The sequence below is a fragment of the Oncorhynchus nerka genome, linkage group LG21, assembly GCF_034236695.1.
Source record: "Oncorhynchus nerka isolate Pitt River linkage group LG21, Oner_Uvic_2.0, whole genome shotgun sequence".
In the NCBI taxonomy this organism is placed as follows: Eukaryota; Metazoa; Chordata; class Actinopteri; order Salmoniformes; family Salmonidae; genus Oncorhynchus; species Oncorhynchus nerka.
Genome location: NC_088416.1, coordinates 30359513 through 30377648, shown reverse-complemented (window position 1 = coordinate 30377648; position 18136 = coordinate 30359513). Strand labels below are relative to the sequence as shown.

Below are 18136 nucleotides of genomic sequence, written 5' to 3'. Positions count from 1 at the left end.
TGTGGTTTGTGGAAGTACCAAAGCCTTTTGGTAACCTAGTAGCTTCATCAAGTCTATTACTACCTCTCAAACACTGTGTCCACTTGCTCAAGGTAGAGGGCTTGATTAGGGTTGAATCTTTTCTGATTCGGGCTGCCAAGAAACTGTAACCTATTGTTCATTGATTTAATTGATTTCAATGTATTTTTTGCACTCTTTTTGCATTCGCTCATTCAAAATTCTAATTTCAGTTAATTTACATTGCAGAAGAGTTTTAAATTGCAGTCATTTAGTAATTTAGTCAGCAACACATGCATCAGTGGTATAGCCCTGTGAGAGTGGGTAGAGATTCTAGAATGAGGCCCTGTCTCCTGTTGAGTTGCTGTGAGCTTCACCCAGTCAGTTACTGAGGTGGTGCTGTTCTGTGCCCCCCCCCTCCCACCTGTCATAGCCTCCACTCAACAGTGGACACCTCCTCAAACAGGCAGGACAGGAAGAGAAATACAACACAAACAAACAAGACTAAATGCACTCAGGTGTGCCGTCAAGGCACAAGGCACCGTCTGTCTCTAAAATATTCCACATGTACACACACACACACACACACACACACACACACACACACACACACACACACACACACACACACACACACACACACACACACACACACACACACACACACACACACACACACACACACACACACACACACACACACACACACACACTCCCCCAATCTGGAGAGTACCAACGTTCCGGTCCAGATGGTGCTTCCATGTGTCTACAGCAATGGGAGCTACTGGGTTACAGCAGACATCTGTTCTGGTGGTGGTGGTGTATGGGGAGGAAGGGGAGAGGGTTTCAGCTCCCCTCCAAAGGTGATTCACTACCTGAATGGAAGGCTCTGAGGCATATGAGGTGATCATGTAATTCATCATTACTTTTGCTGTCTCCTGCTCTGCTGTCTCCAGTGCCTGCTGAGGGGACATTGATACACCTCTATGCATTTCCATTGGTTGTTTCCTTCTCCTCTCTCACTTCATTGCAAGCTCAGCCCATCACTGTTCTGTAGTCAACGTATTGGTCTGAGATAGCTTGTGGAAGGAGATATGTGTGGTAGGGAACATTGTGTTTTTGATGATGTGCATGTGTGTTGATGGGAGTGAGCTGTATGTATATGTGTCTGTGTTCTTCTTCCAGGTTGTGGGTGGGGGGGTCACACTCCTCTGACAGTTAGGTTTTTTTTGTGGCAGCCAGCTTGTTAGCGTGGCGAGGCTGGAGGGTCATCGGAGCAGTTGATTGGCTGCCAGTCTGCCCAAGCCATGTGCCAGGAGTTGGTCTGAGAAATAGCGCAGAACAATCGATCGTGCTCGCTCACGCATACAAACAGGTGCAAGGAAACACGCTGATACACAGGCACACACACACACACACACACACTCACTCAGAGAGAAACAGAAACTGGAAGAGAGAGATCAGAGTAACTTCTGTTAACTCTAACATGCAAATCTTTCCTTGGGCATCTTGGCCTTGTCCTCCAGCCCAGCTCTTCACCCAGACATAGCATTTGTTACGATAACTAAACGAAATCTATCAGAGTGCGCAATCCCCCTTGGTGGTTATATTCAGCATGTCCACCCTGAACATTTGTCTCATTCAGCCAGTAGCGGTTCACCGGGTGAGACACATTCCTATTTTAATGTCCCAATCCTCTTAAAGTGCCAGAGTGCCATGCTGTGTTTTTATCATGTGATGATCCACCAAATGGATCATCACACTCCCCACTCCCACTTGGTGTCACACATTCCTGCCTAGCAGAACATACGTGCCCACCTACCCATTTCTATACTTACCAATGCCCACGCAGGCCCAGCTGCAACGCTGCAGTCAGAATCATTGTGGGTAATTGTTGTGATCAACTGTTTCCCGAAGTAACACTTCAAAAACGTATTTGAGAACGGCTGCCTCGTTAGAGTTTATATGCTCAGCTTGTAAAAGCTATTTCAGCATCTCCCAGGGCCGTACTGAAACGATCCCCTTTTTATTTCATGTGTTTGATTTATTTCTGTGAATATGTGTCGTTTATGGGACTTCTTGCGTGTGTGTGTGTGTGTGTGTGTGTGTGTGTGTGTGTGTGTGTGTGTGTGTGTGTGTGTGTGTGTGTGTGTGTGTGTGTGTGTGTGTGTGTGTGTGTGTGTGTGTGTGTGTGTGTGTGTGTGTGTGTGCACATAATGTCATAAACTGTGCAGTATATGTGTGACTCAGGACATGCAAGTAGAAAAATGTGTGTTTGAGGGCAAAGGTATTTTTATTTCTTATTTTGATAATTATTCTCCAATCCTTGATTTCATTCTTTGAATATCGTGGCTCCCTGATGTCAAACACACCACTTGGCAATGGTCACAAACCCTACAATTCTAAATTGCCTGTTCCGATTACCTACATCAAAATAATTTCCCTCAAACCCTGCCTCACGAGGCCTTGATCATAAAACAGTCTCTTTACTCTTACACATTTGGCCATGTTTCTGGGCCAGTTGGTAAGCCTGGCCTATACTTAGTGTGCCTGTTTTTACCAAACTGGGGAATAGTTCATAGTCCTGAAGCCTCAACTGCCATTTCTAGAAGTAGGAGGACACGTTGATATGTTGTTAAATATATGTGCAGGCTATGCCGTCACTATTCCACTCCTTTACTTGCTCTCACTCTCTCTCCCCTTTTCCATACATCCTTCATTGGCGTTGGGTCGTCTGCTTGCCACCCTGACTGAACAGCTTGTGTGTGTGTGTTCTGTATCTACCATATCTGTAGGAGATGCATTAACATAATGCAGCCGAGTCTCCCTCCCACCACTGGCAGACTAACTTTACAAGCAGTAGGCCACTAAATTAAAGGACATATTGATATCTGTTGGCAGGCTGCAGCTACAGTATATCTGAATAGAGCTACACACAGTCAATGTGCCACAGAAACACATTCTGGCCTAGCTGTGAAGCAGTCCGAAATCACACTCCTTGTAAACAGGTACGTTAACAGTGCAGTGTGTGGGAGGGAGGATCTATTCACAGTGTTGTCATATAGCTGGAGGTCCTGCTGTCTATAGGGATGCTGGGTGCTGAGATCACTGCTGGTGTGGGATTGGTGGTGGGATGTTGTGTTTTTTTTAATGGATTTTCCTTGTCCTCCTATACCCTGAGACAAGCACTATCAATGGTGAGGTTGGGAACTGGATGCTTGTTCATGGACTCCACGCAGAGGACCAGTTACCATAGCAAGGCACAGTAGACTGCCAGTGATGAGAATCCTGTCTTTCGCTCATATACTCCAATGGTGGCAGCAATTATAATGCCATTACATTTCCCAGCTCTCTCTCTCTCCTCTAACACTGTGCCCCAAGCCTTCCTCTGAACCCCCCTCCCCACCCTGCGCCGCTTCGAAACAACTCCCTCCCCCCTGGACCCCCGCTTTACTCTACCCTGGTTCTGATATGCTACAGTACAGAAACCGTACACTAACAGAGAGATATGGAGAGAGAGAGGTTGATCCATCGGTGTAATCAATCGATCCATTGATTTCAGTAGATCACAATTGATCTTGAGTCTTGAGTCTAAATTTAAGTCTACAGTTAAGTTGATTTGATAGAGCAAATAGCCACCAGCCTGTTCATTAAACCCACGTCTCTGTTGTGCCATTTTGTTGATCCCATTTTTGCCAGGACTCTCCTCGCCTGGTTCTCTTAAGAAGCCGGGGAAATTCGATTTCAGCGCCCTGTCGCAGCAGACGAGGTCGCCTCGCATGGTGTTCACCCACCACCCGCTGCCAATGCTGGCGGGAGTGAGACCAGGTGAGACCCCCCTGACAGACCTCCCTGCCCATCCCCCATCCCCTGACCCAGACCCAGTGGAGGGGTGGCAGTGAGTGGTGTCCGTAGGGGAAGGCTCTGCTGTCCCACCCTGTGAGGGACAACGGCAGTAGAGTTATGTTTTTGAAAGAAACCTGAGGCACAGAATATACAGTGCATTCAGAAAGTATTCAGACACCCTTAACTTTTTCTACATTTTGTTACGTTACAGCCTTATTCTAAAATTGATTAAATAGTTGTTTCCCTATCATCAATTTACACACAATACCCCATGATGACAAAGAAACAACTGTTTTTTAGAAATGTTTGCACATATAATTTTTTTTACATAAGTATTCAAACCCTTTACTCAATACTTTGTTGAAGCACCTTTGGCGGCAATTACATCCTCAAGTCTTCTTGGGTATGACACTACAAGCTTGGCACACCTGTATTTGGGGAGTTTCTCCCATTCTCTGCAGATCCTCTCAAGCTCCGTCAGGTTGGATGGGCAGCGTCGCTGCACAGCTATTTTCAGGTCTCTCCAGAGATGTCCGATCAGGTTTAAGCCCGGGCTCTGGCTGGGCCACTCAAGGACATTCAGAGCCTTGTCCTGAAGCCACTCCCGCGTTGTCTTGGCAGTGTGATTACGGTTGTTGTCCTGTTGGAAGGCAAACTTTCACTCCAGTCTGAGGTCCTGAGCACACTGGAGCAAGGTTTTCATCAAGGATCTCTCTGTACTTTGCTATACCTCAATCCTTTAAAACAAAAATGTTATTAAATGTTTTTATTTTACCCCTTTTTCTCCCCAATTTTGTGGTATCCAATTGTTTAGTAGCTACTATCTTGTCTCATCGCTACAACTCCCGTACGGGCTCGGGAGAGACGAAGGTTGAAAGTCATGCATCCTGCGATACACAACCCAACCATGCCGCACTGCTTCTTAACACAGCGCGCATCCAACCCAGAAGCCAGCTGCACCAATGTGTCGGAGGAAACACCGTGCACCTGGCAACCTTGGTTAGCGCGCACTGCGCCCGGCCCGCCACAGGAGCCGCTGGTGCGCGATGAGACAAGGATATCCCTACCGGCCAAACCCTCCCTAACCCGGACAGCGCTAGGCAAATTGTGCGTCGCCCCACGGACCTCCCGGTTGCGGCTGGCTGCGACAGAGCCTGGGCGCGACCCCAGAGTCTCTGGTGGCACAGCTGGCGCTGCAGTACAGTGCCCTTAACCACTGCGCCACCCGGGAGGCCCCTATACCTCAATCCTGACTAATCTCCCAGTCCCTGCCACTGAAAAACATCCCCACAGCATGATGCTGCCACCACCATGCATCACCATAGGGACGGTGTTAGGTTTCCTCCAGACGTGACGCTTGGCATTCAGGCCAACGAGTTAAATCTTGGTTTAATCAGACCAGAGAATCTTATTTCTCGTGGTTTGAGAGTCCTTTAGGTACCTTTTGGCAAACTCCAAGCAGGATGTCATGTGCCTTATACTGAGGAGTGGCTTCTGTCTGGCCACTCTACCATAAAGGCCTGTTGTCCTTCTGGAAAGTTCTCTCATATCCACAGAGGACTTCTGGAGCTCTGTCAGAGTAACCATTGGGTTCTCGGTGACCTCCCTGACCAAGGCCCTTCTCCGCCGATTGCTCAGTTTGGCATGGCAGCCAGCTCTAGGAAGAGTCTTGGTGGTTCCAAACTTCTTCCATTTAAGAATGATGGAGGCCACTGTGTTCTTGGCAACCTTCAATGCTGCAGAAATGTTTTGGTACCCTTCCCCAGATCTGTGCCTCAACACAATCCTGTCTCGGAGCTCTACGGACAATTCCTTCGACCTCAGTGCATGCACTGACATGCACTGTCATCTGTGGGACCTTATATAGACACGTGTGCCTTTCCAAATCATGTCCAATCAATTTAATTTACCACAGGTGGACTCCAATCAAGATGGACTCCATCTCAAGGATGATCAATGGAAACAGGATGCACTTGGGCTCAATTTCGAGTCTCATAGCAAAGGAGCATTATGGGGTATTGTGTGTAGATTGATGAGAAAAATAAGGCTGTAACGTAACAAAATTAGGGAAGAGGTCTGAATACTTTCAAATGCAAATTAGGCTAGAGTATAACATAGTTGTTCCTTCCTGTGCCCTGTAAAGAGATCAGTCTGTGGTTGGGTGACTGGGTGAAGAGCCTCCATTCTGTACCTCCATTTCTCTGACCACCACCTTCCCTGATCACCACCTCCCCGAGCCACACTGCGCCAACCCACAACTATGGTCTTACAACTGGTACATGTAGTTATCATGATGGGCACATGATTTATTGGCTTCAATACGTTATTATACAGAGCCTGATAGAAACTTGGTGTACAGCACTACATTCTCATGAGTCCTGTATTTTTTAGAGAAGACATTTGTTCTTGTTCTGTTGAGTATTTCTCCTGGCTCACGGCTGACAATATCTTGCCATTTTCCCTTAAAATGCTTTAGGCTTATGCCGTTCACCATCAATTGTTTTGTTATCTACCTCTTTCTTCTCCTTTCTTCTCTCTCTTCTCTCTCTCTCTCTCTCTCTCTCTCTCTCTGACTGAGACGCCTATGGTCGGGGAATCCAGGAAGTGAAGAGCTGTTATTGTGTCTGGCAGTGGAACATGGTCATTGTGGTTATTTCCACCATCAACAAGGATCTCATGATGAAATCAGATATCAACAGTTGCCACGGGGCTGTATAACTGGGACATTTGCATTCTCAATCGTATCAGCTCAAAGCAAGTCTTTGTGAAGGGTGAACAGCTCACCATTGATAATGAGCCTCTGAACTCATCTGAACTCCCAACTCAAAGCTAAAAGTTCCTAAATTGATCAGAAGCAGTCAGGTTGACCACCGTGTAATGACATCTACCTCAGATATGCTGAGATTGCCTCCTACACTCTTAGAATAAAGGGTTCCAAAAGGGTTAATCAGCTGTACCCATAGGAGAACCCTTCCACATAGACCCCTCTATTGAAAGGGTCCTACATGGAACAAGTCTGGTTCTTCCTTTGGAGCAATTTCCAAATGCCTGAAAGTACCACGTTCATCTGTACAAACAATAGTATAAACACCATGGGACCACGCAGCCATCATACCGCTCAGGAAGGAGACGCGTTCTGTCTCCTAGAGATTAACGTACTTTGGTGTGAAAAGTCAATCAATCCAAGAACAACAGCAAAGGACCTTGTGAAGATGCTGGAGGAAACGGGTACAAAAGTATCTATATCCACAGTAAAACGAGTCCTATATCAACATAACCTGAAAGTCCACTCAGCAAGGAAGAAGCCACTGCTCCAAACCCGCCATCAAAAAGCCAGACTACGGTTTGCAACTGCACATGGGGACAAATATCATACTTTTTGGAGAAATGTCATCTGGTCTGATGAAACAAAAATAGAACTGTTTGGCCATAATGACCATCGTTATGTTTGGAGGTGTAACGGCGTTCGTCTGTTGTTGAAAGAGAGTCGGACCGAAATGCAGCGTGGTGGTTACTCATGTTTCTTTAATGAAGGAAAATGGAACGATACATGAAATAACTATAAACTATGAAAACAACAAACGGAACGTGAAACCTAATACAGCCTATCTGGTGAACACTACACAAAGACAGGAACAATCACCCACAAGATACAAAGTGAAACTCAGGCTACCTAAATACGGTTCCCAATCCGAGACAACGAGAATCACCTGACTCTGATTGAGAACCGCCTCAGGCAGCCAAGCCTACTAGACACACCCCTAATCATTCACAATCCCAATGCTATAAAACCCCAATACGAACACAACACATAAACCCATGTCACACCCTGGCCTGACCAAAATATATAACGAAAACACAAAACATATTGACCAAGGCGTGACAGAACCACCCCCCCCTAAGGTGCGGACTCCCGGACGCACCTCAAAACCATAGGGAGGGTCCGGGTGGGCGTCTGTCCATGGTGGCGGCTCCGGCTCGGGACGTGGACCCCACTTCATTAAAGTCATAGTTCCTCCCCTTCGCGTCCTGGGATAATCCACCCTCGCCGCCGACCATGGCCTAATAGTCCTCACCCAGATCCCCACTGGACTGAGGGGCAGCTCGTGACTGAGGGGCAGCTCGGGACAGAGGGGCAGCTCGGGACAGAGGGGCAGCTCGGGACAGAGGGGCAGCTCGGGACAGAAGGGCAGCTCGGGACAGAAGCAGCCCGGGACTGAGGGGCAGCCCGGAACTGAGGGGAAGCCCGGAACTGAGGGGAAGCCCAGTACTGAGAGGAAGCCCAGTACTGAGAGGAAGCCCAGTACTGAGAGGAAGCCCAGGCAGGTAGTAGGCTCCGGTAGATCCTGGCTGGCTGGCGGATCTGGAAGATTCTGGTTGACTAGCAGATCTGGAAGATTCTGGTTGACTGGCAGATCTGGAAGAATCTGGTTGACTGGCAGATCTAGAAGATCATGGCTGACTGTCTGATCTGGAAGAATCTGGTTGACTGGTGGATCTAGCTGCTCTATGCAGACTGACAGCTCTGACTGCTCCATGCAGGCTGACAGCTCCTTGCAGACTGGCAGCTCCTTGCAGACTGGCAGCTCCTTGCAGACTGACAGCTCTGGCTGCTTCATGCAGACTGACAGCACTGACTGCTCCATGCAGGCTGACAGTACCCTGCAGACTGGCAGCTCCTTGCAGACTGACAGCTCCTTGCAGACTGGCAGCTCTTTACAGACTGACAGCTCTGGCTGCTTCATGCAGACTGACAGCTCCTTGCAGACTGACAGCTCCCTGCAGACTGACAGCTCTTTGCAGACTGACAGCTCTCTGCAGACTGACAGCTCCTTGCAGACTGACAGCTCTTTGCAGACTGACAGCTCTTTGCAGACTGACAGCTCTGGCTGCGTCATGCAGACTGACAGCTCTGACTGCCCCATGCAGGCTGACAGCACCCTGCAGACTGGAAGCTCTTTGCAGACTGACATCTCTGGCTGCTTCATGCAGACTGACAGCACCTCTGGCGGATCCTGGCTGACTGGCACTTCTGGCGGATCCTGGCTGACTGGCACTTCTGGCGGATCCTGGCAGACTGGCGACGCTGGGCAGACTGGCGGCGCTGGGCAGACTGGCGGCGCTGGGCAGACTGGCGGCACTGGGCAGACTGGCGACGCTGGGCTGACTGGCGGCGCTGGGCAGACTGGCGGCGCTGGGCAGACTGGAGACTCCGGCAGCGCAGGAGAGGAGAAAGGCTCTGGCTGCGCTAAACAGGCGGGAGGCTCCGGCAGCGCTGTAGAGGAGGAAAGCGCTGGCTGCGCTGAACAGGAGAGGCGCACTGGAGGCCTGGTGCGTGGTGCTGGCACTGGTGGTATTGGGCCGAGGACACGCCCAGGAAGCCTGGTGCGGGGAGCTGCTACCGGAGGACTGGTGTGTGGTGGAGGCTCTGGATAGACCGGACCGTGCAGGCACACTGGAGCTCTTGAGCACCGAGCCTGCCCATGCTTACCTGGCTCGATGCCCACTCTAGCCCGGCCAATACAAAGGGCTGGTATGAACCGCACCGGGCTATGCCCCCGCACTGGAAACACTGTGCGCTCCATAGCATAACACGGTGTCTGCCCGGTCTCTCTAGCCCACCGGTAAGCACAGGGAGTTTGCGCAGGTCTCCTACCTGGCATAGCCATACTCCCATTAAGCCCCCCCCCAATAATTTTTTTGGGCTGCTTTTCGGGCTTCCAACCGCGTCGCCGTGCTGCCTCCTCATACCAGCGCCTCTCCGCTTTAGCCGCCTCTAGTTCTTCCTTGGGACGGCGATATTCTCCCAGCTGCGCCCAGTGTCCTTTTCCGTCTAATATCCTCTCCCAAGACCAGAAGACCTTATATTGCTGCTCCTCACAATTAACAGGGAGAGTAGGCTCAGGTCTGACTCCTGACTCAGCCACTCTCTCTCTGCGCCCTCCCCCAATAAATATTTGGGGTTTACTTTCGGTTTTCGCTCTGCGCCGCCGTGTCTGTTTCTCCAACTCCATTCGCCTATAGCCCTCTTCGCACTGTTCCAGCGAATCCCAGGCGGGCTCCGGCACTCTCTCTGGGTCGGCTGCCCACCTGTCTATTTCTTCCCACGTCGTATACTCCATGCTACTGCTGTCCATAACGTCCTCATAACAGCGTCTCTCAGCTCTCGTAAGTGCCTCCTTTCGCTCCTGCTGTCGCTGCCTGTAACCACGCCACTCGGTCCGTGTGTGGTGGGTGATTCTGTAACGGCGTTCGTCTGTTGTTGAAAGAGAGTCGGACCGAAATGCAGCGTGGTGGTTACTCATGTTTCTTTAATGAAGGAAAACGGAATGATACATGAAATAACTATAAACTATGAAAACAACAAACGGAACGTGAAACCTAATACAGCCTATCTGGTGAACACTACACAAAGACAGGAACAATCACCCACAAGATACAAAGTGAAACTCAGGCTACCTAAATACGGTTCCCAATCCGAGACAACGAGAATCACCTGACTCTGATTGAGAACCGCCTCAGGCAGCCAAGCCTACTAGACACACCCCTAATCATTCACAATCCCAATGCTATAAAACCCCAATACGAACACAACACATAAACCCATGTCACACCCTGGCCTGACCAAAATATATAACGAAAACACAAAACATATTGACCAAGGCGTGACAGGAGGAAAAAGGGGGAGGCTTGCAAGCCGAAAAACACCATCCCAACCGTGAAGTACGGGGTGGCAGGAGGGACTGGTGCACTTCACAAAATAGATGGCATCACGAGGCAGGAAAATGTATATGGATATATTGAAGCAACATCTCAAGACATCAGTCAGGAAGTTAAAGCTTGGTCGCAAATAGGTCTTCCAAATGGACAATGACCCCAAACATACTTCCAAAGTTGTGGCAAAATGGCTTAAGGACAACAAAGTCAAGGTATTGGAGTGGCCATCACAAAGCCCTGACCTCAATCCCATAGAAAATTTGTGGGCAGAACTGAAAAAGCGTGTGCGAGCAAGGAGGCCTACAAACCTGACTCAGTTACACCAGCTCTGTCAGGAGGAATGGGCCAAAATTCACCCAACTTATTGTGGGAAGCTTGTGGAAGGCTATCTGAAACGTTTGACCCAAGTTAAACAATTTAAAGGCAATGCTACCAAATACTAATTGGGTGTATGTAAACTTCTGACCACTGGGAATGTGATGAAAAAAAATAAAAGCTGAAATAATTCTCTCTACTATCATTCTGATATTTTCACATTCTTAAAATAAAGTGGTGATCCTAACTGACCTAAGAAAAACTGAGTTTAAATGTACACTGCTCAAAATAAATAAAGGAAACACTAAAATAACACATCCTAGATCTGAATGAATGAAATATTCTTATTAAATACGTTTTTCTTTACATAGTTGAATGTGCTGACAACAAAATCACACAAAAAGTATCAATGGAAATCAAATTTATCAACCCATGGAGGTCTGGATTTGGAGTGACACTCAAAATTAAAGCGGAAAACCACACTACAGGCTGATCCAACTTTGATGTAATGTCCTTAAAACAAGTCAAAATGAGGCTCAGTAGTGTGTGTGGCCTCCACGTGCCTGTATGACCTCCCTACAACGCCTGGCATGCTCCTGATGGGGTGGCGGATGGTCTCCTGAGGGATCTCCTCCCAGACCTGGACTAAAGCATCCGCCAACTCCTGGACAGTCTGTGGTGCAATGTTGGTGGATGGAGCGAGACATGATGTCCCAGATGTGCTCAATTGGATTCGGGTCTGGGGAACGGGCGGGCCAGTCCATAGCATCAATGCCTTCCTCTTGCAGGAACTGCTGACACACTCCAGCCACATGAGGTCTAGCATTGTCTTGCATTAGGAGGAACCCAGGGCCAACCGCACCAGCATATGGTCTCACAAGGGGTCTGAGGATCTCATCTTGGTACCTAATGGCAGTCAGGCTACCTCTGGCGAGCACATGGAGGGCTGTGCGGCCCCCCAAAGAAATGCCACCTCACACCATGACTGACCCACCACCAAACCGGTCATGCTGGAGGATGTTGCAGGCAGCAGAACGTTCTCCACGGCGTCTCCAGACTCTGTCACGTCTGTCACGTGCTCAGTGTGAACCTGCTTTCATCTGTGAAGAGCACAGGGCGCCAGTGGCGAATTTTCCAATCTTGGTGTTCTCTGGCAAATGCCAAACGTCCTACATGGTGTTGGGCTGTAAGCACAACCCCCACCTGTGGACGTCGGGCCCTCATACCACCCTCATGGAGTCTGTTTCTGACCGTTTGAGCAGACACATGCACATTTGTGGCCTGCTGGAGGTCATTTTGCAGGGCTTTGGCAGTGCTCCTCCTTATACAAAGGCGGAGGTAGCGGTCCTGCTGCTGGGTTGTTGCCCTCCTACGGCCTCCTCCACGTCTCCTGATGTACTGGCCTGTCTCCTGGTAGCGCCTCCATGCTCTGGACACTACGCTGACAGACACAGCAAACCTTCTTGCCACAGCTCGCATTGATGTGCCATCCTGGATGAGCTGCACTACCTGAGCCACTTGTGTGGGTTGTAGACTCCGTAACATGCTACCACTAGAGTGAAAGCACCGCCAGCATTCAAAAGTGACCAAAACATCAGCCAGGAAGCATAGGAACTGATAAGTGGTCTGGTCACCACCTGCAGAACCACTCCTTTATTGGGGGTGTCTTGCTAAATGCCTATAATTTCCACCTGTTGTCTATTCCATTTGCACAACAGCATGTGAAATGTATTGTCAATCAGTGTTGCTTCCTAAGTGGACAGTTTGATTTCACAGAAGTGTGATTGACTTGGAGTTACATTGTGTTGTTTAAGTGTTCCCTTTATTTTTTTGAGCAGTGCAATTTGACTAAGGTGTATGTAAACTTTCGACTTCAACTGTATGTCAATTCCCATGCCTGTGTGAAAGTGTTTACTGCGTTGTTGTTGTTTTGTGTTGTAGATCCAGGGGGTTTGAGGTATAGCCCCTCTCCAGAGAGCTTGGCCCTAGCCCAGTCTCTAATGGGATTAAGGGGGACTAAAGGAGCGGGGAGACGGCTCCACCGGGGTAGCATGGATCCTGGCAGGGAGCGATGTGCTGCTTGGCTGGGGGGCACAGGGCCCTGTCTGGGGGTAACACACTGGAGTTGGCAGCCTCACGCGGGCAGCTGGAGGCCCTGCCGGGTGGGGCAACACTGAAGGGGGTAGACTGGCACATCAGAAGAAAAAGGGAGAGGGTGCGCCCCACTAATACAAATCAAGGAGATTTGGTAATGGATATACATCTGACAGAGAGGGCTTTGTGTCCCATTCAAACGTTCATTCACACCTCGGTCTCCATATTCAGCTCGGCTGGGTGACTTAGAGCGAGACACTTTCTCACCCTCTCATGCAGGCACAAAAGAGAGCTTCTGTATTCCCCTACAGACGCAGCAACACCGGGACATTTAAACCCCCACACCTGCACACAACCAAATAGATATCATCCATGTGTAGACCACTAACACATGCACATAAACTCACACGTACAGTGTGAACATAAAGATTAGTCTTGTCATAGAGGATCGTTGGAAAGCAGCTTGCCTATTTAAATGCCAAATTGCTGTGGCGCCTGTGAATCACACCCACAAAACAGCACACAGACGCATTAAGGCGTTCTAATTTAAGACGGCGCTCAATGATCTCTTTGTCCTTTTTATTTTTTTGTGTGGTTTGGGGACTGCTTTTGTAATGTAGACCATTGCGTTTGTGTGCTTGTTTATGTGTAAGAATTTCCTGTAAAGCCTCATTCTTTCTTGTAATACATTTTCACCCTCAATCTATCATGATTTGATGAAATAAAACTCCAATTTGGACTGATGTCACTCAATGTGCCGGTCCCGGGGTCTTAAGATGTGGCCCCTGTTGACTGTTTTAAACTAAAAGCCCTTGTGTTGTTCACTGCTGAACTGCATGTCTCGCTGTTAATCTCTGTTGATCTCTTATTCACTCTCCCTCCTTTCATCTATCTAACTAACGTATGTCTCTTCTCAGGGAGCCCCCGTGCCTCAGCGTCTGCCCTGCACTTCCCCTCCCCCTCCATCATCCAGCAGTCCAGCCCGTACTTCACCCACCCCACCATTCGCTACCACCACCATCCTGGGCAGGACCCCCTGAAGGAATTTGTGCAGTTTGTCTGCGCTGATGGCTCGGGACAGTCTGGCGGCCAGGTAAGGTTTGATGTAAGAGGAGAGTTCAGGGGCTGAGTGACACCAACCACTTGTACATTAATATAATCACACATGGGACAACAAAAGATCAACGCAGGCTAATGTGTGGCCATGCAAACGACACAAACATTACTAAATGAAGTTTAGTGATCAGTGATTATTAACGCTGCATAGATATGTACTGTGTTTCCCTGTGTAAACACTACACTGAGTACAGTACTGAGATAGAGACCACAGGTTTGTTTGTGTTTCATCACTGCGGACACCATTTGCTGTCAAGTATAGATACAGTATGATAGAGGAGTGAAACTGTAACAGTGAAAAACATGAAAACCTTTAAGTTATGTAGTAAGCAAAGTAAGGAAACAGGGTTGACTTTGATACATTTAAAAAAAACTTAAACCAATTGCCAAACTGTTGCACCAGTGAGGAGAGAAAGCAAATACTACTATTGACAATTTCCTGTTGGTCCAGGGTTTTCTGTACTTAATCTTTTTTCCTTGTCCTGTGCTCTTCCAGACCCTAAGGTTCCCTTTTTTCTTTTGCTCCGCCCACCCCCTCAGATTATGTAATCATCAGCACGAAAGCCTACAATCACAGCACATTTCAATCAAGCATACATGTTCTGTCTTCCGTTTCTATTGTAATTATTATTTTGCGTGTTGTTGGTGTCGTGTTTTCTTAGTGGAGTATTTTTCCCATGTTTTGATTTGTTGCCATGTTATGGACAAACCCCACCACCAATTGTGCTCTCACCCCCCCTCCCACTCACCCCTCCACCATGGACCACCCCAGAACTCCCCTATCAACACTTGTGGTGATTATTATTTTGTACACCTCCATAAATGACGCAATGCACATACATCATTCGTTTGGCTGTTGTTTCCAACACCCCCACCTCTCCCACCACCCATCTTGGATATTTTTTGGACCTGGTCTCTGGAGCTGCGTCCTCTCATGCCGTGTGCAGGTTGTCACATATCGCCCTCCTGACCCTGTTTGTGTTGTCCGCAGCCAAACGGGAGCGGCCAGAGCAAAATGCCGGGCTCCTTCTTGCTGCCTCCACCTCCCCCAGTGGCCCGCCCAGTGCCCCTCCCCATGTCCGACTCTAAATCCAGCAGCACGCCTCCCGACGGCGGACTGACCTCGCCCACATCTCCGTGTAAGTGACCCCACAGACCAAGTCAGAACCAACCCCCCCCCAGCCAGCTCACCTCTCACCGTCTGGGATCATACTGACCCTAGAGTTACGACAGAAGCCTGTCACCATTCTCCACTGATGATCCTTTTGTGGTGTCCTCCAGGGCTCTATATTAGGCCCACCCTCTTTCTCTTAGAATGCCCATCCTGAGCCCTACCTTGAATGACACTAACCCTTCCTCGATACCCCTGTGCTTCTGCGCTCACAGATGTTGAGGCAGAAGATTGCCATCCTGGTTTTCCTCCGTTTATATGTTTTATTTATCTCATATGGCCAGCCCCCGAGATGTCAGTTGAGATCGGAAGTAGTCTAAAATAGAAATAGATTGATCCATTTCCTTTTTGTCAATTGCTCACTCTAAATCACTTATTTTTTTTACTAGTGGCACATATTTAGGGCAGTTTGTGGATTCCAAAACATCATGCTCCAGTTATTCTGCCATTTCACCAGAAAATATCCAAACATGAAAATAATATTTAGAGTTATATTTTACTTTTTAGTTGAATAGATATATATATATATTTTTTTTACTGAGTTGGTGGTGTTGTTGCTTTGAAGGTCAGACAGAGTTACTGAAGGGGTGTGTCCATTAGAAGGGTGTGTCTAGCTATGGGGCGTGTCTGCCAAAATGTTTCTCACCTATGACAGGAGGGGCACTGGACGGAGCACTTTTCTTTCTTTATCCTTCTCTTTTTTTATATTTCAGATTTTTGTGTTTTGTTTTATGCATTTTTTTCAACCCCCTCAATCAATGTCTCAAAGTCTTATGTATTTTATCTATGTTACTGATTCTCAAACATGAGGGTTCCAAAAGGGTTCTGCATCTGTCCCCATAGAAGGACACATTTTGGGTTCCATGTAGAAAATATTTCTACCTGGAACCAAAAGGGCTTCATCAATGGGTTCAGCAGCAGAAGAACCCTTTTTGGTTCTAGATAGCACCTTTTTTCCCTCAAAGTCTACTTAACGTATGTGTATGCTGCTAAATAATACAGACTTACACACACTACACACACACTACACACACACACACTACACACACACTACAGCAACTTTCCAGTATCAGATTCCTGTTAGAAGGGTTTGTAATAACAACCTTTGTGTTGCAGTCTATATTGACCTCAAACTGCCCTAAATTTGGGACCAGGGTTGTAGTTTGGAGAAGTCCGGCTCAGTTCAGTAGCCCTACTCTCTGATGCGTAGGGGGACTTACAGTAACACTTATGTGTGATGTCAGGTTGAGAGCTTAAAGCAGTATTTTCATTGCAGTATTTTCTGAAATTGTTATGAAGTACAATGCTCCATAATGAATTTGTATTGAACACAGGCTGTGGTTTGACCATTTCTCCTTTCTGTGTCTGTCTGCAGCTTACTCCACGTCAGGGGCCCCAGCTCCCAACAGGTTTGTCAGCATCGGATCACGGGACAACAACTTTCTGAACATCCCTCAGCAGACACAGGTGAGCAAACAGCTTTAGGGCTCGATTCAATCTGTATCGCCGAAGTTTGCGATTGAAATGTCATTTCCGATTGAGTCGACATATGCAGCGTTACCATGACTACAGTCTCCGCTAACTCAGGAACATTGCCTTTACATTTCTATTGTGCTGTAGCACAGCTCTTCAGCGCTAAGGATTTAATCAAGCCCTTACTCTCATCAACACTACCAAACTACTGCATTAGCACATTAGCGTTTTCTGCTGCTTTCCACAGTGTGTATGTGCTTCCGTGCGTGTATTCATGTGGTGTGCGTGCATGCATGTGTATTTTTTGTGTGTTGGAAACCTGTCTGTTTTCATTGAGATTATCAGCCCAACTCAGGAAACTTACTTAGGTGAATGGATACATGCCAAAATATTTCTTATTCCCAAACTGCCTAACTACTCCCTAAATCTCACTGGTGTATTTCCCCTCCCTCTCCTCATCCCATGATTTGTTGTGGATGTATGTTTTACCGTGTGTGTGGTTTACCGTATGTGTTAAACTGACCTCTCACTGTTTATTTGGCCCATCTGGACCCTACCCCTCAGGCAGCGGGCTCTCTCTCTCCACCGCACTGCATCTCGCTCATATGCCTCCTCCATTACCCACTGCACTTTTCTCATTAGTGTCCAACCACACCCGCCCCGAGCCAACTCTGCTCCACACTCCTCTCCACCACATGGAAACCATCTGAAGCCCTCTGCTGCTCTCACCCTCCATCCCTACACTCCCTCTATGCTCTCCCTCGGCTCACTCTCCCTCCAACCGCCCCTCTTCTTCCCTCTCTCTCTCCAGCTTCGTAACAGGCCCTGTTTGACTAACCCACCCCGCTCATGAGGCTCACCTTACACCACCGTGCCAACTCTACGCCATTTTGTCCCTTCTTTACTCTCTTTCTCAACAAAAACTCCGAACTATTCACACACATACACTTCCTGTGTAGCCCTCCAGTGCTCTGTGCTATTGAGTATATTTTGTTTACAGTATGGTTTTAGTTTGCACTGGAGAAATGAAATTGTATAGGAAGCTTTAATTGGTTGCATATGTAGCTCAGAAATGACATTGTTAGCATAATGTGCCTTGTGAAAAGGTCTTGTGAAAAGTCTGTTTGCTGTGACTGCAGGGCCTGAATAGAACTCTCACTCCCAGAGCAGAGATATTTGGTCTCCAAGTACCCTCTGGTGGCAGCAAGGGAGTTCTACGGCCAGAGGAGAGAGGAAACAGGAGAATGAGCGAGAGGGAGAAAAATAGTGAAAGAGGGGGAGAGGGAGAGTTTCAGCACAGCTCAGAGAAGTCACGTCCCGACTGTCTGGTTGCCTGCAGCAACCAGACATGATGTCATAGCCACTTGAACTTGAGAGGGAATGCTGGGGGAGGAAGGCGTGGGTAAG

General features: G+C 48.1%; 1 protein-coding gene across 15 annotated transcripts in view; it reads left to right on the top strand.

The window, feature by feature from the left end:
• The window catches only part of LOC115125244 (nuclear factor 1 X-type-like), a 162425-nt gene that overhangs the window by 138085 nt on the left and 6204 nt on the right, over positions 1-18136 (top strand). For 9 of the 15 annotated variants that reach the window (XM_065006573.1, XM_065006577.1, XM_065006584.1 and 6 more), the window contains 4 exons: positions 3697-3825; positions 13887-14062; positions 15077-15224; positions 16632-16723. In XM_065006573.1, coding sequence (XP_064862645.1) covers positions 3697-3825; positions 13887-14062; positions 15077-15224; positions 16632-16723 — 545 coding nt within the window. Of the gene's footprint in view, positions 1-3696; positions 3826-13886; positions 14075-15076; positions 15225-16631; positions 16724-18136 lie in introns of all 15 variants that reach the window. The other 6 variants (XM_065006581.1, XM_065006578.1, XM_065006582.1 and 3 more) reach the window with 4 other exon arrangements.